At 39.2% G+C, this 25,855-nt stretch overlaps 1 protein-coding gene across 1 annotated transcript in view; it reads left to right on the top strand.

Moving 5' to 3' along the window:
* ntrk2a (neurotrophic tyrosine kinase, receptor, type 2a) overlaps window positions 1–25,855 on the top strand; it is an 86,232-nt gene that overhangs the window by 44,750 nt on the left and 15,627 nt on the right. Inside the window, 2 exon segments of the mRNA XM_079687755.1 lie at window positions 11,010–11,198; window positions 23,416–23,546. Coding sequence (XP_079543881.1) covers window positions 11,010–11,198; window positions 23,416–23,546 — 320 coding nt within the window.

Genomic DNA, 25,855 nt, shown 5'->3' with positions numbered 1-25,855 from the left:
CTATAGTATAATAGGTATTTAACTGGAAGTAAATGCTATTTTATGTTTTGTCTTTATTTTACTTTTCCTTTTTATTTGCATTTATACTTTCTGAGAAACAATGATATGTTTTTTTTTTTTTACTGCAAGTGACTGTTTTACCTTCATGTGTAAGTGGCAGACATTTCCATACCTTATTTTTGATTTGTCTCTATCAACAATGGTCATCACCTAACTGACCTTAAAGCATCAATTTAAAATAGCAATCCGTTTAATGAATGCACAATGGCGACCTTTGAAGCCTTTCCATGCTAAGGATAAGCAACATGTAAAATCATGTGATATTGAGCACAAAGGCAAAGCTGAACAAAAAAGCTGCTCAAGTGAAATGGACTTATGCCTAAGATCCTCTTCCATACAATGTTGTTGAAAGGCTCATTTGAAAAAGATATTTCATTCTTCAGAAGAAAGAGAGGTTTGTTTTCTTTCCAATAAAAGAAATCATTTATTGGTGTCCCTCCTGTGCAAATGTGTATTTTTCATCTGAAAGTGCAAGAGCCTTCAGGTGTGCGTCAGTGTGTCGGTGCTTACTTTGTCCTCAGTGTTTCTCCACGTGTCAGAACAGAAGGCTTAGTCAGACACAAAACATGAAAACTAATACATCTGTGACCATTCTGGCTTTGAAATCAATGCCACATCCAAATACTTAATGTATTTCTTCATTTCTGTAAATCGTTTTTTCTTCCCTTTGTCTTGACTATCCATATCTTAACTGCAAACCGCAAACATGTCTCATGCCTTTAATTATTTTCACGGTTTGACTATCCCAGTGTCCCATAGTAACAGTGCAAACCTTTTTTTCCATTCCATTACATGTCACTTGTTAGAAGCTTTTATCCAAAGTGACTTATGTACTCAATACTGTGGACAATCACCACAGGAGCAATTTGGGGTGAAGTGTCTTTCCCAGGGACACAACAACATGCTGACTGCAGTGGGGTTTGAACCTGTGACCCCCTGATCCAAACAACAACGCACAACCCACTGCACCACACGCCACCATATATTATTATATTCATGGAGATTATGAGTTTTGATGTAGTGGGACGGCTAAAGCTTTAAACACAAGTATTAAAGGGGTAAGGAGCAGTAGTGGAAGAGATCTTCAGATCCTTAACTGACATAAAAGAAACAATAATATTTTATATAGTATAATATACTGGCAAAAATACCTTAATAAATGCAAAGATCATAAGTTGTTGCTTCTAGATATACAGCTATATGCTGTAAGAATAAATATAATGGGAATACTTAAGTCCAAATGTGTAACCAAGTACCCACGGCAGGTTGGAAAGTTTAAGAATATTAAGAGCTAATATTTATTAGGATTGATTTATTATAGACTTTAGAGTTTTTAACAGTTTAAAGGCGGGTTTGGTAACATACAAAACAGGAAGGGTGAGATGCGATGAGGTTTAATACAATAAATAAGTTCTAATTTATTATCATTTGAGGCATTTTTCTCCATATTGAACAGATGACTGATGTAACAGAACCGGAAACAAAACAACTTTTTCTCAGTTGAATTCCTTTCAACTCCTCCTTCCTCTTCACATCTCTGACCACCTCAGATTGCTTTCAGTAGGAGGAATTGGTCTTCCAGTCATATGAGAAGGTGAATGTGGAATGAATATTAAAAATAGAAAAGATCAGACTAAAGAAAGAGAGAGAGGAAGAGAGTAGGATGTCGGGGAAAAAACAAGATGACGAAAGCAAGCGAGGTGGTAGACACACGCATGGAGATGAGAAAAGAGATGCTCGGAGTCAGAGAGGAGAGGAAACGTCTATTTTTACCAGTGGTCGGTTCGGAGGAAAGGGGAATGTGATAGGTCTCTGCATTAAGCCACAGAGGAGGAGGATTTTTGGCTTGTACGGTCACATTCATACGGACATTAACCAAACTGCAGCGTAGAGGAAATTCTACCCATCAACCGTATCCAACCCACTATTTCTCTTCCCTTTTTATTCTCTCTTGGTCTTTTTCTTGCTAATGCCTCATACTGTATGATATCTTCTTCTTATTTCCATTTGATCTCTTTAAAATAGTTAGCTGTTTTACGTATGCCATTTTAAAGTTAGACATTATAGCATTCTTGAAAAAAGATTTACACGTTTAATTCAAAGCGATTTTAAAAGCTGCTATTTGTTTATGAAATAAGACACAACCATGAATACTCTATACAGTGGTAGGTACATCTTAATTATAAACTAATGCATTGGTGTTCAAAAAGCTTTTAGCTGAAAAATAACGACAACAATGTTGATAAGCAATTATTAATTTCAGTCTCTTCAAGTTAAAATAGTAAAACAAATATTATTTGCTTCCAGCTTCTCACAAGTGAATATTTGCTGCCTTTCTTGGTTTTATACTCCTAAAAATTCAATATATATACTTTTTGACTAATTGTACAATAAAACACATTTTAAAACATCAACAGAATACAGCTCTAACAACCGTGATGAATTCTGTTGGCCTATACAGATATAACAATGGATACCCCTTAATTGATTTCAAAAATGTGAAAAGGACCAATACAAATATGTTGTAAATCAATCAATAGACCACAAAAAGTGAGACAATGTGTGAAGTTTTCTTAGTTTTGCAGTTGTGCTTTCCTCTAAAGCACCTGTCACACAGTCAGATGTGGGGAGACTTTCTTAACTTTTGATGACTAAATGAGTTACATTTGGTAAAAACGTTAAAGTTCATCTGCATTGTCGTGAGGCGTGTGGCGCATTGGGCTGTGCGTAGGTGCTCGCATCAGGGGGTCACAGGTTCAAACCCCACTGCAGTCAGCATGTCATTGTGTCCCTGTGCAAGACACTTCACCCCAAATTGATCCTGTGGGGATTGTCCACAGTATTGATCATGTAAGTAGCTTCGGATAAAACAAGTAACATGTAATGTAATTGTCAGCACTGTGTGGGTGTGGTTTGGTCAGATTTGATTGACAGTAGCCTGGAAACATAAGTATACAACCTGAGATTAAACTAAATCCTGATTGGTGCATGGACATATCATGACCCTTTTCCTGCTGACCTCTGCCTCACATCAAACCACTGAGGAAAAACATAAAGAAATCTCTAATGCCAAACAACCCAAACTGTTGTAGCTTTGGCAGAAAACTGTGTGTTCAAGCAGAACCTTATTGCTCTGGGAAAGAAGCTGATTAGCTGAAAAAAAAACCAGTCTAAAATCTAATTTGCATTTTTCTTCTTCCCCTGCGTCTTTTTAAAACTCTATTCATCCCCCATCTGTCAGCCAGCCACTCAGCAAATCTGCAGCTCTTTACACTCTTCTTCCCTTTCTGCCGTCTCTCCTCCTCTGCATCCCACCATCCCCCTTCCTCCTGGATCTTTAGATTACTTCCTGTGTTCGGCTGGGTGACAGCAGAGTTTAGAGACCGCAGAGTTCAGGTTACCAGTCACCTATGAGTGTGTTTTTGTCTGTATTGTGATGGGCTTAAGGGGTCACTGAGACCTTTGGGGGTCAACAGTGGCTGCAGTCCTGTGTTTGCCTTGAGGCCCGAGTGTCTCCACTGACTGCTTGGATAAAATGTCCAATAGAGACACGATAAAAGGGATGTATCCGTCATGTATTTTGATTTGTAGTCAAATATTATTAATTAAGAGGAACATCATTTTAAGGCAGCCATCATATTCATCTGTGCCTGTGAAATTGTCAAGAATACTGTAAGCAAAAAGGGTTTCTGCCCTTGTACATGAGACTTGAAAGCTTGTTGTTTATTTGTTGTTTTTGTCAGCTTTGACCCAATATCTAGGCTGTCCATTTCCATCTCTGAAGTTGTCTGAACCCCATATTTCAGACAATCTTCCGCTCTGATCTAACTGACTGCCAACAATACAGTAATCTCAAGAAATGGAATCTACTACTATGAGCGAACAACTGCTTCCGCTGTTCCTCTCCGGGTACAAAACAAGGTAGCTGTTTTAACAGACTGACTGACGGGCCTGGTGTCCTTAAATCCCATAATAGCCTCTCTACGTCCATCGCCCTGGGCAACGTGCAGCAGTCAATGGCTTCAGTTTGTCTGAGGTGTACCCAGAGAGCCTTAGAGCAATCAATATAGTCCCTCACAGTCATCGTTTTAACTCCAGTGTAGGCTCCTGCCATAAAACGCCTGCTCTCATCCAGGTTCCCAACCCTCGGGCTCCCACAGCACACACCGGTGTCACAACAGCAACTTAAAGAACTGAATAGTGTGAGTGTTCACGTGGACGCAACAGTGTGACATCGTATCTGTGACTCACAATCATTGCAGTTGTGTCTTTAGCTCTTTTAGTGCCACCATCGCCCATTTTCCTCTAATGTACTGTATCAGAATGTCACAAAATACTACAAGATGGCATTTTTTGGGGGTAAATTACAGCTGTTTCATTCCCACCATCCATTTATGTTCTAAAACAACAAGATGATTATCTAGAAATATCTTTGTTTTACGCTACAGCAGTCAGGTTTCTATCATCCCCATGGCTATTATAGATGGATGGATGGTTCTTTTCTACCTACTCGACAAGCTTGTATAACTTCTGTACTGTATGTTGACAAAACACATCTGCTATGTTTCACCAAGCGTCTGATTCCCAGCACTCAACATAAACCTCTAATGAAGCAGGCCATGAGCCCATGAGGTCATTAATTTAACAACGTCGCTGTTCCTAATTGGATGGCAGTATTGCCAATTTTCCCCTGACAGAAACAGCTGTTCAACCAGACATAGGGCCATTTGTCATCTCATTTCACAAACCTGAGCAAGAGTTGACAACAACAGGACAAGAAAATAGTTGAGATTTTAGGATGCGTACATCACAAGCACAAATGCCTGTTTGCTGCGTATTATTACCATTCCCTCCTTCCCCACATTTCATGTCTCTCTCTGCTTCACTTTCATTAAGAAAATGCCCAAAAATAAATACCGAAAAAAGTATAGACGAGAAGAGACTGTCCTCAAAATGCTTTCATGATACTTAAATGGCAAAGTCCTGATTCATGAAACCTAGATGATATTTTCCTCGTTACTTGATACTATTGTTACTACTTGGATCGCCGTAACTTTGTACCAACCAATTACAGATCTGAAACACAGCAGCGTAATTAAAAGCTCATTAAAAGGACAGACCAAATTAACAAAGTAGCATGTGGTTGCAAAATTCCTTAGTGGTAAAATTTGCATTTATACTCTTTGAAAACTCAACTTCAACTTTCCCGAAAAAGTCCACAATTCAAAGTCAACCACTTACATTTTCACATTTATTCCACTTCAATGACATCTCAAACATATACCATCACAACACAGAGCCTGAACCTGTCATTTAAAAAGACAAATAGACTTAAAAACAACCTCTTGATTGGCATGTTTAGCACTCATCTTACAGCTACCCACCTCTCAGTCATGACCTGAAATTTGTAAGCGAGGCAATGTATTTTATTGACTGTTTACCAGCTCTTCTGCCCGCCAGACTGCGTGGAGCTCCAGTCTCCACCAGTTTAAACATTGGTTCCATGTCTATTAACAGTGTTGGGTCGTGACCTGACCCCACTTATACCTTCACCTCTCCTGTCCGTCTCCCCTCTGCCTCCCTCCACCTCCCCGCTCTACATCTTTTCACCCCCCTTTTACCAAGTCAGTCCCTGTGGACCCTCTGCCACCTCTCTTTCTCATATACGCAGACACACACACACACACACACACACACACACACACACACACACACACACACACACACACACACACACACACACACACACACACACACACACACAGGCTCTTGTAGCCCCTTAGCTTAACGGTATTTATAACGATCTGACCCTGAGATCTCTCTTTGTTAATGGTCTTCAGCCCCTCCCAACACAAACACACAACCTGGCAGACAATAACCTGTGTTCTTGTGTGCACCATGTTTTTCTTCTTCCCTTTGTTACATTGAGATAATCTCAGAATGGTAAACATTCCCACTAAGTGAGAACCGCAAACAGACAAAAACGAACAGCTTTATTTCTTGAATGCGGAATTTCTCCAGTGAGGGAGAAAACCAAGTCCTCCTTCGACAGCCCCTTGTTAGGCCTGTCAGCTGTAACATTGCAAAACTGCTGTCTCCCATTTAGAAATAATGATATAGTCTCAATTTGAAGGGAAACCAAAGATGTCCTTTTTTTATTAAAATAAATAAAATGTAAAACACTTACAGTATTTACCAGCTGTCAGCTTGTCTAATGTGGAACAATAACCTTTTAGATGCAGGATTGGTATTTTGAATGAAACAGATATAAAACAATTCAATATCTACATCTGTTTTTTGTAACTCTTCATAGAACTTGAAGGAATATACTTTCCTGATAATAGTAATTTCAACAAAAATATCTTTAACATTTGCATTATAACAAATCTTTGAACAAGTCTGTTTTATTTTTCTTCTTCAAATATACAAAATAAGTAAAACATGTAAACAACAATATAAGTAGGGCTCTGTTAAATGTATGACAAGTTGACATTTTTGAGAAGGTATTTTATTTTTCACTAAGCAATTTGTAAGGCGTGTCAAATTAAAAACTAGTAGTCTGTGGAACATTTGCAAATCAGCAAGGAGCAAGAACGTGTTTTAGTTCAGCCCGGGACTTGGTTGGTATTCTCTACTCGTCCATCATCACTCTATAGTATCCATTCATTCAGAGTGACACATTAGCATACTAGTCTGAACCTGGACACAGAAAGATGCTGCTGGAAAACATATCTGCTCAACAAACAAGCACACAAACACTTACCACACGTATAGGTGTGCACAACACACACAGACAAAACAAACTATTGTGCAATTGCTCTCATTCCTTTTCTCTTTCAAGGCCTTTTCAATCCTCATGAGTTACCAGCATCCCCCCCCCCCCCCCCCCCCCACACACACACACACACACACACACACACACACACACACACACACACACACACACACACACACACACACACACACAAACAAACTCTTTCAGTTTGTCCCTCTCAATCAGGCTTTGTCAGCAGCACTAGAGCCTGATATGAGTCCAGGGACAGAGGAAATGAACGATGTCAACCAATTTTATAATTCAGCACAACAGACCACATGAGAGGGAATACTCCTACTGTATTTGTGCTCATGGGAAATCAATCTCAGCTCATAACACCATATTTGCAGGCTTGTGCTTGTGTCTTGAAGAGGTTTCTAAAAGGACTTTGCGTCATCGCCTTCACGCGTATATGTGTGTAGTTGTGTAATTAGGATTACGGCTTTAATCAAAGAAGAGTCTCCATGCTCAAACCTGCCGCTAGTGTTATTCTTCTAAGAGCTGTTGAAGAACTAAGGCTGGATGGAAGTATCGAATTATGCTCTTAAAGAGACCAACACACACACACACACACACACACACACACACACACACACACACACACACACACACACACACACACACACACACACACACACACACGCACGCACGCACGCACACACACACACACACACACACACACACACACACACACACACACACCCATACACACTTGTTTCCCTCTTTCACTCCCCCTAAATCAGTGAAGAATGCATAAATGCGAGCATCATGAAACATAAAATCCCTCCCCACAAGCTTTTATAACAGTACTTGTACTGTAGGAAAATGAACTGAAAAGCCGTAATTTGCTAACCCCTCCATGTACTTGAGTGATTAAGATACATTTCAAGTGTCGTCATCAAGTTATTTTGTTTTGATTGTATCATCTGCAATGCAAAAGACATTGTGATGACAGAACGACAAAAATATAGACCTGGTTGATCTTTGATACAGTAAAAAACAAACAAAGGTGAAAAAGTCGTAGGTGTCTCCACCATCTAGTTTGTGCAAATTTCCACAATTTGCCATATATTTGTAATCTTGAGGGTTTGTTTGCTATCAGGGCAGAAGCAGTCACACAATTTAACATGAACAAATACAAAGTTGTGTAATTTGCAACAAGTCCTCTCCATGCCCTCAATGTTGTGTTTTCTGATCTGAGGTCTGAGGGTTACGAAACTGTTACAAATGAAAAAATATGTTTATTTTATAATGTGTTTGCCATGATTAAGGCATAAATACAAAACGATCACTTGGAGGTTGAAATGAGTGCTTACTTTGAGTAAAGGTTGGGAGGGGATTATGGTCATGCTTACAAAAACAATGTGAAATTGCAGGAGGAAATAGGAAGCAAACAGAGGTTTCCTGTGTTAGACTCTAATAACTGTTGACCCATCTATCCATCCCAATCTCCATCTTACACATTTTGATGGACGGTTAAACTACAGAGACCAGTCAATGCTTTTAGAATATATCTTTGTTGTCATCATACAAAGTACGAGGACATTTCTTTGGCAACTCTCACTGCAGTAATAAATACGCAAGCAGGCATGTGGATATATTTCAAAGACACAAATGTGAACCTATCCTTAAAGCTGGTAAGTATTAAGGTAAATGTGAGGGATGAACGACCACAGACAGTTATGTTGGAAAGTGTTCAGTAAAATTGTTTCAGTATTTGTGTTTATGTGTGTGTTAACCATTATGTGGGAGAGGGTGAGAATGAACATGTGCCAGTACACACTTGCAAATGTAGCTGCTATGTGGCGCTGATATTGTTTGCTTTGTCACTCCACCCAAAGACGCAGGCAATTAGCTGCAATGCCATGAAGGTGTACTATAACTTGTGAAGATGGAATAGAGTTCCTGGATTGTTTTTGCGGTATTAATTACTAACTAACAACACCTCAGTTCTCCTGCCAAAATAAGTAATTGTTCTGTTAAAGGGTTGGTCTCAAGGCGTCTAACTCATGCCATTGCCCTTCTTCTGTTTTCAGAGCAATAATTGATATGGGCACTTTGTTATTGCATTACAAAATGTCTGTTATATGAAGTATGAATTTGAAATCCTACTGTATATAGACTAAAAAAGGAGTTTGGATTTAGAAAGGCCCATTCTCCAGAGATATTTTCAACAAATAATAGCCGTATTAAAGCAAAGACAACTGTTTTCCAGTCTTGGGTTTTTACTCTTTCAGGTGCCTATATTATTGACATTCGTCTTTTTGAGATATCCATTAATTTCCTCGGTTACCCTCCAGCTTTGTAGAAATTTGCCATTATTGTTGTCTTACCTTGACTTCATCATTAAATGCTGCAGAGCCTGACCTAAAAAATAAACAGCACTCAAACATTAAAACAACCACTGTTGACAAAGGAACTAGTGCTATTATGCAGGCTTGACCCTTTAATGGGACTTTTACAGGCTTTGTTACTCATTTTCCACAGATGGAAACCTGCAAATGTGTTCTCAAGTCAGCACAATGGGGGCTGCTATTTCCCCTTCCACATATCCCTCAAACAACAGCCTTGAGTATGGCATTTTGGCCGGTAGCTATTTTGTTTTTTTGGAGCAAGAAGTGATCATTTTAAATGGAAAGCAAGTTTCAGTACTAGTCCTGAAATACAGGTCAACTGTGATAGTAATTGTGATGCTAATGTTGTCTTACTTATAGGCTGAAAACTCAATGTACTAAAAATGACTAGAAGATTCCTGAAAGTTTTGTTTTTCAGACTGAAAGCAGCCCTGCAATAGAAACTGTAAGTGGATGCGTTGTTTGGTAGAGGTGATACAGGAAATAACATCTATTTGCTTCAGTTTAGTTGGAGTAACAGAGCCATGAGTTTTATGGCTTATGCTTTGCACTTTTAAAATGTCAATTTATCACAATTTGTAATATTATGAGAAAAGATTTTAACGCTAACTTATCAACAGTTTTATCTTCAATCACAACAATCACAAGATAAACAGAATGAAATAACTGAGTGTTGTCAAATGACATTTCAAAGCGGAGCCAGGTTGAACTGTTTGATGGACAGCCCTGCATTTTTAGGCACTCTCTGTAAGCACTCGGGTCAAATTGTCTGTTTCGGAAAATAACTGAAATTCAACCCAATTCTGGCACTGGAGAGGAGAAGGAGGGTAGGCGTCTCAACCATCAGACAAGCACAAAGCATTTGCTCTTAGAATACTGATCCCTTAACTCTTTAGAGCCCTATTCGACCTGTGTCAGATACAAACTATAACTCTGTACTTCTATGAGCGTTGTAATGAGTCTGCCATTTCACATGTCACTAAAAACTTAGTGGCGTATTAGTTTAAAGGTCACCTATTATGCAAAATCCACTTTTTCATGTACTTTATACATAAACATGTGTCCCCTCTGTGTAAAGAGATTCTGAAAGTTTCAGGAAAAAAGATTCACTCACTTTTTGTCCTGATCCATTTATATAAAAACCTGTCTGAAAATGAGCTGATCAAATGTTGGCCACTTTATGATGTCATAACGATTGTTTGGCTTGTGTAACCATTAGCCAATCACCAACCAAGGTAACCCCCGCCCACCTTATCACCTGAATCTCCTCCTAGAGCACCATTGTGTTCTTTTTAACCAAATATCTCTCAGAGGGGCATGGGGAGTGGCTCCTTATTTTCATCTAAAGTAACAGACAGAGAATCAGCACTTTTGAAACAGGGCTGAAACAGAGGGGATTATGGGATGCTGCAATGATCTGTTTGGTATTTAGAGCCAACACTTCAGAGACATGTTTTGTATATATTTGAGACCTATAATATATTTATGAAAAACAATATAATAGGGGACCTTTAAATAAAAACATATGAATACTGTTCATTTTTTAACTAACACACTCAAACTGATGTTGTGAAACACAACCATCCTCCTCTTGAATGTCTATTGTGATCAACAGGAACAATCTAATCTCCTCACTCCTCAGTCTCTGCTAATAACATCTTAACATCCTAAATCCTTCTCTTGTGTCCTTTAACATGTCTTCTAGGTGTAGTATATGTTCTAGCTCACAAGCAGGACCTTATGGAAAAAAAGATAACCAAACTGAACTCTCTTTCTCTCAGGACCATCTTCTGTGATCAGTAATGATGATGACTCGGCCTCTCCTCTTCACCACGTCTCCAACGGCAGTAACACTCCCTCATCCTCAGAGATGGGCCCCGATGCTGTTATCATCGGCATGACCAAGATCCCGGTGATAGAAAACCCTCAGTACTTTAGGAACACAAACAGCCTGCTCAAAACCAACACATGTAAGTAAAAAAAAAACATTTATCTGTACCCAAATGAACTATGTTAAAAATGTTTAGGAATCCATTATGAGCTTAATTCTCCAAGCTTTTCAAGCTAATCGTCCTTTTGTGTTGAGAAGAGGTAACCATGGGAATATTCGTTTTCTGCCGGCATGGCAATGACCTTGGGGCTGCTCATGATAAGCTGTCATTTCTGAGGGAGAAGTGGGAAATAGAAAGTCTATTTATATGCAAGTGTGTGTTTGTGTCTATGTGTGTGTGTCCTGGCATATGTTGAGAACAAGTCCATTCATAAATTCTAGATGTCCATGTTTGACTCATACTGTACACACACATAACCAGAGCTGAAGGTAGCAAAACAAAGAGTCTGGGAGCCCCTACAGGTAGAAGTCTTATAGATAGAATCGGAGGATGACACCCTCTTTAATTGTCACACATACATGCACACAGCACACACAGTGACATTTGACCTCTGCATTTAACCCATCCTAGTACTAGGAGCAGTCCTATTTTATTACGGGTAAGTACCAAAGGACCAATTAATCTAAGGTTCCGCACATGTTCTCTCCACAAATTCAATGAAAAACTGATAAATGGTAAATAGTAAACGGTCAAAGGAGAAACAAAATAGAAAAAAGAGAAACATGAGGAGAAAAGGAGACAACAGTCAAACAGACAGACAGAGAGCACACGAGGATATTGACCTGGTCCATCAACATGACATTAGGGTTATTGACTTTGGCCTTGCGTTGCAGTAAAAGATGGAACAGCATGTGTGTACGTGCTCTTTTTTTAGGGCAAGGTTGAAGGAGATATAATGATGGGGGGGGGGAACTGGAGATTGACCTCTTCAGTTGTCCGTTATAACTAAAAGATAGGCTGGGATTTACCGCCTAAAGACAAGAATGAAAGCGCCGAGGATCAATAACAGCCAATAACGTACTGCTGCGAATGTGTGCCTGTGTGTTTGATATATTATAGCCATTACAACTATTACTCTGTATGTTTCTTTGACTCACAGACAGGCAACATAAATACTGAATGTTTCTGACTGATTATTTGGCCTCAAAGGCTGAATTTGGCCCTGATTTTGATGGAGACAGCTTGGCAAAGTGGCAATAAGTTAAATGCCAGGACCCAAACTCTTTTTGGCCTTAACCAGCTTGTGGCCTTTACTATTGAATATATATTTATACTGATCGCACAGGCCCTCTTCCTGGCAGCAATAAAGCAACAATTACTCTGCAGAGATGATGGATCAACGTGTTATAACGGGATCTGTTGGCTGTGTTGCAAAGCTTCAGTTGTAGCTTACCTCTGAAGTGAACACCTCATTAACAAAAACAGGAGCTACAGTGGTTGGAGAGTGTGTTACATGCATTATCAAGACTTAAAGCGCACATAGTCTTTTAGTCTCTAATCCGACTCATGCACACAGGCTGTCAGTGTGCATGTCAAGCAACTAATTCCGGACTATAGTGAGGATTTTAGAAATATTAGGGTCATCAATTGCCATCTTCAATCCCACCAACAACCCCAGCCAGAAGAAAAACCCTGATTGAGCTAGCTTTTAACTGTTTCATTTAATGGAGCAGCTCTTTTGAGGTCATTCCTCTGACAATCAACAGCAGATTATTTTACTGAACTTGAACTACCCCCCCCCCCTCCCGTACTATATCACATTACATTTGCTCTCAAGAGATTATTTTGAAATTCCTGCCCATAAAGTAGAGGGTTGCCTCTTATTACCGAACATCACTTCTAAATGATGTTGTTACTATGGTGTTGGCCTCAAAGGAAGAGTTTGACACTTTGGAATGATACTATATTTTCTTTCTTGCTGGGAGTAAAATGAGAAGACGCTTATGTCTCTGTGGTAAACTGTAAACTGAAGACCGGTAAGCGGCCTCTGGGCAAAGGTAACCCAATATGCTTAGTAGCACCTCTAAAACAAGGCTCAGGTCATCCACATCAGTCACTACTCTGACGACTTTAAAGTCTGAGTAGAGTATTTATGTTTTTTTGTCTCTCAGTGAGCATTACATAATAGGATTTGGCGCAAAAAACAGACCCACAAAGCATGGGATTAACCATTTATCAGCCGTTTCCTCCTTTTCAAGGTATTTCTGCTAAACTAGGCTCAAGAGCTTCCTGGTACACATTAACCACACAGATATGAGATACATTCTTTCATTTCACTATAGCAATATCAAACATTTTCTTACGGGAGTCCAATTTTAAAATAATAAATACGCTTTTAAATCCTTGCTTGTGTAAGACTTTACTTGCTGAACTCATTCTAGGGTTAGAAAGAAATGATTAAAACTCAAAGAGTACAAGAATGTACAAGAATACAAAAAGCTTGACCTCAGTTTCCCCCATAGTATGGCACTGAACTGAAGGAAAGATTTATTTTTGTTCCATCTTTGTTATGTCACACCTTACACTTGGCTTTGTCTACAGTTACTCTCAATTTTTCCACTGTTTCCATCCCAGCAAATCCAATGGGGTTTGTATTTTGATGTATCTAGGGAATGAGGATTAACATTGCTATGGAAAATGTTATTCACAAGTCAACACATGCGTACAGTACTTAAGAAAAACACACAAACACACACGCTCAAACTCACTCACACACAAAGATTATGAAAATATAGGTCACAATTAGCTACACCCCCTGATAGGAGGACACATAGTTGAGAGAGGTTGCTGACTAGGAGGAGGACAAATTCAAGAAATTAACTGCATGTGGAATTTGATAGAGAGAATTGGACCTATATATCACATTGCTTGGTTAAAACTAGCAAAAACACAATAACCAAACTGCCCTCACGTCAGCATTCAGGTCCATGGAAATATTTTGGGCTGATGAGAGAAGTAGGAGGGGGGGGGGGGGGAGGCAGATGGGAAAAGCGGGGATAATTATGTCCCGAGACATTAATTCTATGGTTGTTTATAAGATGCTGATTAAGGAGGATAGGTGCGAGAGTTGGCTTTATTGGGAGGTGGCGAGAGACCGGAAGAAAAGACAGATGGAAAAATATAGGAGGGGAGGTGGTTGATGGGAAATAATATTCCTCCTGATGTTAATATTGCCAGTGCCGTCTTAAACAAGTGATGGAAAAAAGAGTGATGGAGCAAAAGAATGGGAGCAGAACATATGCCTGGATGTAAATATGTTGAGGATGTTGATTAAAAAGTGAAGCAGAGGAGGGGAAATGGTTAAGGGAGGAATAAATGATGGAGCAGTGGGATGCTAAATAAAGGAAAGCGAGAGTAAAATAATGAGACTGGATGGAGATGCTGAATATGTGAAAACGAGTAAATAAGATAAGCATGGAAAATGGGTACTAATTAAGAAAAACATCAGAGAGTAAGAGTGCAAAGTTTGGTAAATAATAATTCTGCAGATCTTAATTAAGGATAGGCCTACTGACTGAGAGGAAGAGGGGTGATGTGTAGCGTTGCACAAGAGATACAGTTTAATAATGAAAGCAGGGTGGGACGAGTGTAAAATTGGCAAACACAGACAGCTGGAAAGCAGAATTCATGAGCGATACAAGGCCATAACAAATATGTATAAAGTTGTTTATTGCTGCTATGCACAGCAATTATAAAAAATTCTTGAATATATAAATGCGAAATTAGTTGCAATGACACCTTATAAATCTAACAATAAGGACATGTTTTGTTGGTAGGAAAGGCTGTGAGAGCAACCCCCAGTCTTCCTGCCAAAGAAAGAAAAGCAACAGGGGAAGCGTTGGTCCACACACATCAATTTATTTGCTATTTGAGGGTGTTAATTAAGGAGAAGTGGTGCGAGGCGTATTCATGGGTGAATGCTTATTACACAACTGCAGTAGGAAATGGTGCTGTGAGGTAATTATCTGGTTAAATAGTGGGTATGGCTTGTGGGGATATGGGCTTAATGTTTGCTGCTGCTGCTGCTGCTGCATGGAGAATTGTGGGAGCACTGCTCTGCAACCTGCTACTGTTGTTTTTTAACAGAAGGCTATTATGTCATGAGGAAGAGACATTATACATACATCAATTAAACCTATAACTACATAAAAACGCTGACGATATTAGCCATAGGGATGTCTCTACACACTGAGCCTTTATAGCAGATTTACAATATGCAACATATTTGCAAATCATCTAGTGACATGGTATTTAACTTGTTTTTCCAACAATAGCTACTCTTGGTAGGGTTTGCAAGAGTAAAAATAAACTTTAATTAAGTATAAATCTTATGTAACAATGAATGTAAAATTAAAGAAGGCCATTGAATGTAAAATTGTCAAGAAAACTGATTTAGACATTTAAAATGAAAGGGGAGTATATTTAAGCAATAGCTCACGATAGGCCGTGGTATATGCTCATTATATCACAGCTAAGGGGCGTGGTTCGTCCCGACGCGAAGCCGAACCAACATGTGTATGTTGCTGTTTATTGTGCACCCACTGAAAAACTGTCCAGCATCAGTAGAATGGCTTACGTGGTCACTTGTATAGGTTGAGGTTGTTCTAGGCTGTTGCTTGGCGTGGCGAGAATATTGCTCCACTTTCTCGGGTCCCCGAGATTCGGCTTCCAGTAGCTCTGGAGAGCTTTGTTTCAACACCCGCATCAGAAAGCTTTTGAATGGTGGTACTTTTCCAGTTGGTCTACCTGCTCTTCACGTAGCTCTGCATGTCGTCGTTACGTTAGGTGCTTTTTTTCTGGAGATAGGCACTCCTCAATCCACTCCTCCATAGTAAGACCCCCCCGGAGGTCGAAGTTAATCTTACATTTTTCCATCTTACAGTATGCTTTGTAAGTTTGTTTCGTAATGGAAGAAATGTAAATATATTTATAAAACTGACAAGTCAAATCAAGCAATCTGATTGGTCGATGGTGTTTTTGCGGACCTCCTTGATTACAGATTTGAAAACATCGTTGCTTGCTTTAAAAGTAGCACAATTCATTATGTCAAACCTTGGAAAGTATCTAGATATCCCTGCCCTAATGCCAAAGGAACTGCACACTGAATATGTTTTGCCGTTTGATGTCTATGTCTGGACCGCTGCGTAAAAAGGAGGGTTTCTGCCCCGTTACTTCTCCGCTGCTTTCTTGTTCCAGTGCAATTTGCTTTTCAGCCCAACTGTCCTACTGTTTTTCTCAGACGCGGAGGGATACTGACTTGTTGTGAACAGTAACTTACAATTCTACCCGTGGTATACGCTCAGTATATCACGGCTAAGAACAAATCAGATTGCTTGATTTGACTTGTCCGTTTTATAAATAACCGTATAATATACTATATTATGATGCCTTTTTATGATAGGCTTTTTTAACAATGTATTTAGGCCACAAAATAAAGTGCATTAACAAAGACACGTCTCACCAAAGGTCAACAATATTAAGGCACTTTGCAGCCTTGGCCCAGTCAAACAACCTTCATCAGTTTAGATAAACTTTAATAGAATAATCCTAAACCAGAAATTAGATTTAACTCAGATAAACAGTCTACAATATAATGGCCACAATGGCAGGTGTAAAACACAGTACTAAGCTACACAAAATACATAACATGACACTTTCCCATAAACCAACACCAAATCCGAGAACAGAAATCATGTATCAGCAAACAACACAGCAGTGCGGCCGAATACACAACATGAGGTGCACACACACAACGTTGACGCTCCGTTGCAACACGTTCTCACTCCCAACCCGTCACATGTTGACGGTCGGTCAGGGCCCCTCCCCGTCAACCTATTACGCACAGGGTACCCCTTGAGAGTCAGTTTTCAACGGGCAGGTAGTCCGATTGACTTGCATAGAGCTCCCTGAACGTTGGTAATAGACGAGTTGGGATCGTGGCGAAATGTTCTGTGAGATCCATTCAGCGTTTATCAACCTTTTTCTTACTCAATATCAAGCCACACTTATTGTTTTTACTTCTTTATTTTAATTGAATAATGTAGGACTTTTGTTGCCGTCAGTTAGGGGGAGAGTAGGGGCTCACAATACTGAAATCTGTATTGTTTCATCGTTTTTTCCTTCCTTGTATTATTTTCTAAACCACACACTGTTATTTACTCAACAATAACACATAATTATCCTTGTGTTTATTTATTTGTTTGATTAATAAACACAAGTTGGAGTCCGTCAGGACCGAGGGTCGGAGCAGCTCATAGTAGTGGCTTTAGAGAATTTTACACCCGGAAGTAAGTATTTTCTCCGCTTCGCTTGACAAACCCTGTGATAGTCCTCAAGCTCTGTGATTGTATGTTTTGAGTGTGCGCCGAGGGTTACGCCGAGCGTCGAACAGCACCCACCCCGTCCCCCCCTCCCCCACCTCGTCCCCAGAACTACACATGCTGGCTATTGTGTGTTTCACAACATGTTCTATGGCACGTCTCTACTGGGAATTGTAGTTTTAAAAGACGTTTTCGTATTTCCCATAATAAGAAGTTGCCAGTATTAAACTGTGTGCATCCCTGGAGGTTTAAGGGATAGGAAACACTCAAATTTAAAACATATAATTAATTAATGGGGGAAAATTGCTTGTGCCCATATTGGGCAGCATTAATATATACCCACATGACAGCTAAGGTCAGAAGAGCTTTATTTAACAGCTGGTCTTATGTCTGTGACCCCTCCTGTTGTTAATTGATAAGCCTGAAACATGCACTTGTCAAGGTTCAGAGGCAAGTATTGCGAATATGGCAGTAGCCATCGATCATCTTAAGATATGATATACTTTATTGATCCCAAGTTGGAAACATTTGCGTTACATCAGCATGTGTAACAGTTGTAAATATACAGTGGTGTTTATTTGTAAATCATTTAGTATAATCACACAAATTCTGTGTTTTATATTTAATAATTCTGTGTTCTTTATTTATTGAATGTTCAATACTTGACAAGGTCGGAGATGAAAAACTTGGGTCGCAGGTTCCTCAACAGTGCATTACAAGACATCTATCAATATGTGTGTATACCCATTAAACTGTTGTATTCTGCACATTTGTTATACTATCTACATAAATCTTATAAGAGTATAATACATATGTATAATATCAGTTAAAATAAGTACTTAAACATACAGTAGTTAAAATTGCAGGAAAGCAATATATTAGTACTTTGTTAGGCTTAATATGTATACCCCCAAAGCTTTTTTCTTATTCAAAATAAGACCTTAACCTAAAGTATTCTTTAATGTTTAAATAAAGCCTTATTAGTTTGTCTGTCTCTGTCTCCTATTAATATCTAATAATACAAAACAATACATTTCAATAACGTGCTTTAACCACCAGCTGTCCCTTTCTATCAGCTGTGCACCGTTATGGTGTAAATATACCGATTGGATCAAATATAAAAGTCAGCCGAATTAGTGTTGATAGTGCGAGGAGACTTATATTGTGAAGAGAAATTGAAGATTTTGTTTAATTGATATATTTATGATCCACGTCACATATTCAGTTTTGGCGGCAGTTCTTCCTGTTTGTCTATAAGTCTTCTCATCAGGGCTCTATAAATAGTGAACTACGGTAGATATGTAACATTTAATGCAGCCGAACCGTGTATTACAATGCCGTTATGTGATGACCTCCAAAGAGAAAAGCAAGCAAACTCGGAATAAAGTATTTTTTTTTTTTTTTTAAATGTTTTCAGATTTCACATCAACAGGAAGTCCGGTTAACTAAGATGTCCGTGAGGAACAATACCCAAACCCATAGATCCGTGGGTTAATAATGTAATCACCACATTACACACATCCCTTCACATTTCAATTTTAATTTACATTAAAGTATTTCGTGAGGCCTTCTAAAATGTTTTAAAATATAATTAGGGTTGTAGTTGAAGAGTTTGTAAATTATTGCGTTGCCTGGCATCGCACAACGGCACGTCCAATAATTCCACAACCACACACATGGATTAACATCGATTTAATACATTAATGTAGCCTTCGGGAGCGTTCTCATGGCGTCTATTATTATCAACGCTATGGGAGGTCTATGAAGGTCTATGGGATGCCCTGCCCGTTGAAATCTGACTCTCAAGGGGTGCCCTGTGCGTAATAGAGTGACGGGGAGGGGCCCTGACCGACCGTCAACATGTGACGTGGGAGTGAGAACGTGTTGTCCAGCTATAACCTTGACAGTGTGTGTGTTGTAGGTTACTAACCTGTCTGAAACCCATGCACACAGCGAGCTCCTCCACAGTTTGTTGAAGGTTCACATCATCTGCCCGTTTATTTTCAATACAAAAGTCCTCTCAAACTCACTGAAGTTTAAAAACATTTTGAGCTGAATAAGGCTCCGCAGTCACTTTTATCTTCAGAGCTGCAGGACTATGGAATGCCGTTTAAGCCAAAATTAAATAAATAATTAAATAAATACATATATATTTAAATATGCCTATGAAATAAATAAATAAGGCTATGAAATATATTCTGAAATAAATAAGGCAATAAATATATATAAATGTAAATTTAAATACACATTTATTTATTTCATGGGACTTTTATTTCGCAATGCCACATTTATTTATTTCAAGAGACTTTTATTTCATAGTGCCACATTTATTTATTTCAGGGGACTTGTATTTCATAATGCCACATTGCATTTCCATTTCTAATATTCAAATGAACGGGGCGTGTACTCCGGTGTGAACGCGTCTACTGTTTCAGCCGATTCTTAGCTGACCCCACTCGGCTTCTCGGCAAGAACCAAGAACCACGCTCACGTTGGAGGGGGGCAAGATTAACCTGAGCCATAACAGTTCATGGAGAGTACGACAAATGAAAGTTTTAACAAGCAGTAGCGCTGAGCAAAGTGACTAGAAAGGAACCAAACACTTTATAAAGTCAGGCAACACTAACCAGGCTTTGTGTGATTCTGTTTATTTGTACCTTACTTTGACCATCCGTTCGCTGTTATTGATTATTGTGGAGAGCAGGCAGACGTTTTGTTTTGTATTATAGCAGCTATCGGATGGAATCAATACATGGGCTGCACAGGTTGTCATGTCCGACCATCACAAGCAGAATCATAATGAAAAATACGCGGGTAAAATGTGCCTGTAGAAAACGGGTTATGCCACAATAGGATAGCAACAACAAGTAGTCAAGATAGTCAGATTAGCTTATTTTATACCAGAGAAACTTTCATAACAGTGTCAATTCCTATTGAAACACATTCACGTAAGGAGGGGGGGGGGGGTGGACGAGCAGCACTGCAGCGGTCGGTAAATGCCGCTGAACCACATTAAAAAACAATGAACCACGGCACTCTGGAGAAAAGTATAAGGGTTGAGAAGTAGCAATTTAATTTAATCGTATGATTAAAAGCAACACGACCATCGACCCAACGCAGTCCCCCATTGTTTTTGTTGTGAGCGGCGTCTGGGAGAAAATCAGGGACGTTAACGGTACGTCATGAGGCTGCAGAAGTCGGGCTTTGAGCTCTGGAAACACAAGTGGTGCTACAGAGAAGAACCAGTTAAGCACCAGAAAAGCACCAGAACGGTTCTGGAACTGGAACCGGTTTGGTGGAAAAGTAGTTCTGTGCTTAGTTAAATGGGGGGTACTAAGTGCTGGGCACTAAGTGCTGGGCACTAAGTATGGCAAAGCACTTGGTGTGAAAGCGGCTATAGTGTTTATTGGCGGTTGGCAAACCACTTAAGAGTACTGGAGTGTGAAACAAGAGCTATTGAGTCAGTGTTGTGGTGCTGTTGCTTTGGTCTGGATCTGTGAGCTAACCACGCCCCGTTCATTTGAATATTAGAAATGGAAATGTAATGTGGCATTATGAAATACAAGTCCCTTGAAATAAATAAATGTGGCATTATGAAATACAAGTCCCCAGAAATAAATAAATGTGTATTTAAATGTACATTTATATATATATTGATTGCCTTATTTATTTCAGAATGTATTTCATAACCTTATTTATTTATTTCATAGGCATATTTATATACATATATGTATTTATTTAATTATTTATGTATTTATTTAATTTCGGCTTAAACGGAATTCCATAGGTTTGACCACATGGTAGAGATGCCACAATCAATTCTGAAGAACCCTCCTGTAGTTCCAGGTAATAATTCTTTTTTCACACTCCAGTACTCTTAAGTGGTTTGCCAACCGCCAATGAACACTATAGCCGCTTTCACACCAAGTGCTTTGCCATACTTAGTGCCCAGCACTTAGTGCCCAGCACTTATTACCCCCCATTTAAATAAGTACAGATCTACTTTTCCACCTAATCACTGTATGTCGCTTATGGCTCGGGGCCATCTACACCCCGAGAAGGATGTGTTCCAGGTGTCCCACAACAATAACTATCTCTGACTGAGTGTTGCCCGGTCATAAACTGGTAACTCAGACCTAAAACATGAACAGGTCAGGTAGGAACCAACGTTTCTCTTAGGCAAAGGGGCCAGAAAAATAACAATGTTAAAGTATTATTACACAACGATTAAAAGTTGAAGTTCTACAGATGATAATGGATATTTTATATATTGTGTAGGTTAACACTTAATTTTTAACGAGAATAACGAGTCAATATCTGACTGTGGCAACTAAAGCTTGACACTTATACACTCGACCCAATTGTCTTCTACAGTAGGTTGAATATTAATAAATGTATCTGTGTGCATTGCAGCACAATACATAATTAGTTTTTTTCAAACACTAAACCTAATCTTGACCAAAATGCGTTTTTTTGCCTAAACCCACAGTAACCACCCCACAGGGATGTAAGGCCCTGATCTAACAAATTCAGCACAATACATCATTAGTTGTTCATTAACATTCAACCAAAAACTGATCCTAACCTTAACAAAAGTACTTTTTTTGCCAAAACCCATGGTAACCACCCCACAGGGATGTAAACTCCAATTTATCAAAGCCCTGCTCTGACAAATTCAGCATCTTCCATGACCAACTGGTAAATCAAATTAGTAGAGTATTTGTAGACCGTGAGAACATACTGTATACTGTATACTATACTGTATGTGCAATGCCTGCAGAGGCCCACATGCAGACACAAACAAATTGTACATGGTTGTGTTCTCCTCCACGATAATTTTACACTGCAAATAAGATGCGCTAAATTATCTGATGAAGACTTTTCCCCAATTGCCCTCTCTTTCTCTCCCTCTGTCTCTCTCTCGGCCCCCTTTCCCCATCCCCCCCTCCCCCCTCTGTCTGTACAATATTAGGTTATGGTGGACCTCAGTAGCTCACAGTGTAGATCGATGTAGCTTCTGAGAATCTAGCTGGGCTTTAATGTGATATTCTGAGTGGACAGCTTTTCTTCAAATGCGCCTCTTAATCACATCACAGATAAATCTCATCTCTTGGTGTCCTCTGGTGTGTGTGTGTGTGTGTGTGTGTGTGTGTGTGTGTGTGTGTGTGTGTGTGTGTGTGTGTGTGTGTGTGTGTGTGTGTGTGTGTGTGTGTGTGTGTGTGTGTGTGTGTGTGTGTGTGTGTGTGTGTGTGTGTGTGTGTGTGTGTGTGTGTGTGTGTGTGTGTGTGTGTGTGTTTGTGTGTTCAAAATGTACCCAAGTGCCCTGTATTATGGGATAGTCCGTGTTTCCTTGCAGGCAGGTGCACATCTGGGCTCGGAGTCAAAAGACAGGGCTTAGCCAGGTTATAGTAAGGGCACTGTGCTGTTCAGAAGAACAACATCTCGTATTATCACCATGATATGATGCCAACATTCCCCCCCCCCAAAAAAAGAAAAGCTGGCATGGAGTCAGAAGTTACTTAGCAACAGAGATCAGGTCGACTCTGATTCAACTGTGGGTGAGCCGAGGGCAGAGAGAGACGAAGTGCAGGAAACAGAGATGGAGACATGTTTTTTAGAATTTACATGACGAAACTGAATTATTTTTCTAAATGTTATAAAATCCCCATTTATTTACCATATTTCCCACCTACAGTATAGCCAGTAGAGATAGAACCCCCTGCAGCTATGTTTTTTATTGAAAAAGAGTATAAATCTATATGAAATATATGTTTTTGCTTGCACACTTATTAATTGACGGGATAATCATTACAAATAATGATGACAGTTTAATACCGTAACTGACGCTATAGGATGAACAGTGGCAGAATAGAGGATTTTAGGTCTTTATTTAAACTGCCTTACAAAGTGTTTCAAAACCAAGTTGGCCAACTTTTAAGTAATTATTTTTTTCTGTGTTTTGTCTCTTTCCACAGTCGTCCAGCACATTAAGAGACACAACATCGTGCTCAAAAGAGAGCTGGGAGAAGGAGCCTTTGGAAAAGTCTTCCTGGCTGAGTGTTACAACCTCTCACCTGACCAAGAGAAGATACTGGTGGCTGTCAAGGTAATCTGCTGGTCCTATTTTTACATTTGTATTCCGGAAAAATACACAAAAGCAGAGGAAAACAATCTGTGTAACTTTCTACGACTCTGGAAACTCTTCTGATAGATAACTAAGACTGAGTCATTATTAAGGGCAAACAAATACACTAAAAATGAATATATGTATAGTCCCAGTGATAATGTAAATTGAAGTCTAAATGTTCCATTGACCAGCAAGGATTTGAACCCAGGCATGACACAGACATTGAATAGCTGGGATAAGATTTACTGGGGGTTTTCGTGAATGTATTCTAGGTTTTCCAGGTCAATAACAAGAGTCCCACCACATTTGTTTTAATATACTTATTTCTATTGTTCTATTGCCTTTAAAATATAACACAGTACATGCAGTGTAACCACACACCTCCATCACTTAAGTGAACAAAACACAGACGCAGACACAGACGTAGTTATTACACATTTAAGTACCGATTGAAATGAAACACAATCCACTCCACATCACAAAGAAGGTATTTTATGAAGTCTAGTTTCAGTACGAGATTTTTTGATGATGATGGATTAAATCCATAATGTGATTATTATAGCTGAAGTTATTTTTTTTTCGGTTGTATTTTGTAAGGTGATCTGATATATATTTAAAACTACATATCGTATGTAACTGAAATGCATTCTTAAGACTCCTTCATTTTCTCCGTTATTGTTAGCAAGTCATTCCTTTCAGAAGTCTTTTTAAGCAAAAGGTGGAGTTACACTCAAACCGTGGACTTCCGGGATCAAATTGAATAGTTTCCCAAAGTGCATCCTGCCATCACATCTATCCCTCCACGCATCTCTCCATCAAGGATGCTCTGTGGTGAAACAGGATCTGATTTGGGCAGATCCTCTCATTAACAATACATGACTTGTGCGAGACCCTCTTCCATCTCCCTCTGTCCCCACTTCCTCTGTCTTACATTCCTCACCTCTAACTCCCACCTGTAGTACTTTTCTCTCTCCTCTGCAGTCCTTTATCCTCTTGTCAAATCCTTTTTTCTTTTCTGTAAACCGCCTGCTGGCCCGCTGAGGTTTGCTGCCAGCTCAGCTTAGCTCAGTCTGAGCACCCTGTAAAATATGCACCTGAAAGTCCCAGGAAGCATGGCTCCTGTTGTTGAACAAGATGCTATGTGTTGCTGTAGTGCAATTCAAATCTGGTAACACATTACATAATCAGCATTCAACGTACATTAAAGATAATGCGCATTTCTCAAACTGCCATAGGTTTAATTGCATGCAAATGAATCATTTAGTCATTAGAGTCACTTTATTGATTCAACTCCCTCAATTCATCGGATTTAGCTTTTCAATTAGCTAATGTAACACCTGCTAATAGCACACTCTTCATGCTCTTCTTGTCCTCGTCTTTTTGTCAACTGGTATGACTCACCATTTTTCCGTTTGTTTTTTCTTTCTCCTCCTCTTCCTCATTGTTGCTGCATCAACAAAGAAGAGATGTGATGAAAGCTGGTGGAAACAGATTTTCGAATAAATGATGGCATTAGCCTTGACTACTTCTTGCCAATGCAAGTTACTCTAAATTACTAAATAACCTAAAAGGGGATATTTCTTTGGAAAGTCTGGCAATTAAATTGACAGCTGATAAAAGTGAGTTATTTTTTATGCGCCGCAAGCAACAAAAGCAAAATGACTCTCACAAAATGACTCTCATCTCCATTGTAGAGGATTGGAAACAAAAAACAAAAAATCTCAGAGGCAGATTTTCTCAAACCTTGGACAGCTAAAACCAATCATCGTGGTGTCTCACTACAAACTGATACCTTCATTTTGGCAACATATTCTTCAATCGATTAATTAAATTAATATCATTTAGATTCCATTTCATTATAATAGTTAGTGCAGTTGTTGTTACATGATGTACATAAAGGTTTGTCAGTGAATTTGTTCATTCTAACTGCCTGTTTCTGCACCGTTCAGCATAGAGATAGCATGTCTGGCTATTCAACATTATAGCAAGAACAGCCATATTTAGTTTAGAGGTGTATGTTCCCTGTGAATATTCCCACTCCTCTCATAACAACATGTACATACGGTACTTATGATGCACTCTTTCATGCATGCTACATCACAGAAACATATACACCACATTAAATAACCTGCAATCACAAATAGACCCCAATGGTCCTGGTTTTAGAGTCGGCTATCAATCAGCCAGTCAGCTATAAAACAGAAGCCAGTTTCACTGTAACTGTATTTCATTCGCTGATGTGCCATCGATCACAGGCACACTAACACGTGCAGATGCATATAGATATA

The sequence above is a fragment of the Notothenia rossii genome (assembly GCF_949606895.1).
Source record: "Notothenia rossii genome assembly, chromosome: 6".
Lineage (NCBI taxonomy): Eukaryota > Metazoa > Chordata > Actinopteri > Perciformes > Nototheniidae > Notothenia > Notothenia rossii.
The sequence above is the reverse complement of the archived record's forward strand: the minus strand, read 5'-3'. Positions and strand labels throughout refer to the sequence as shown.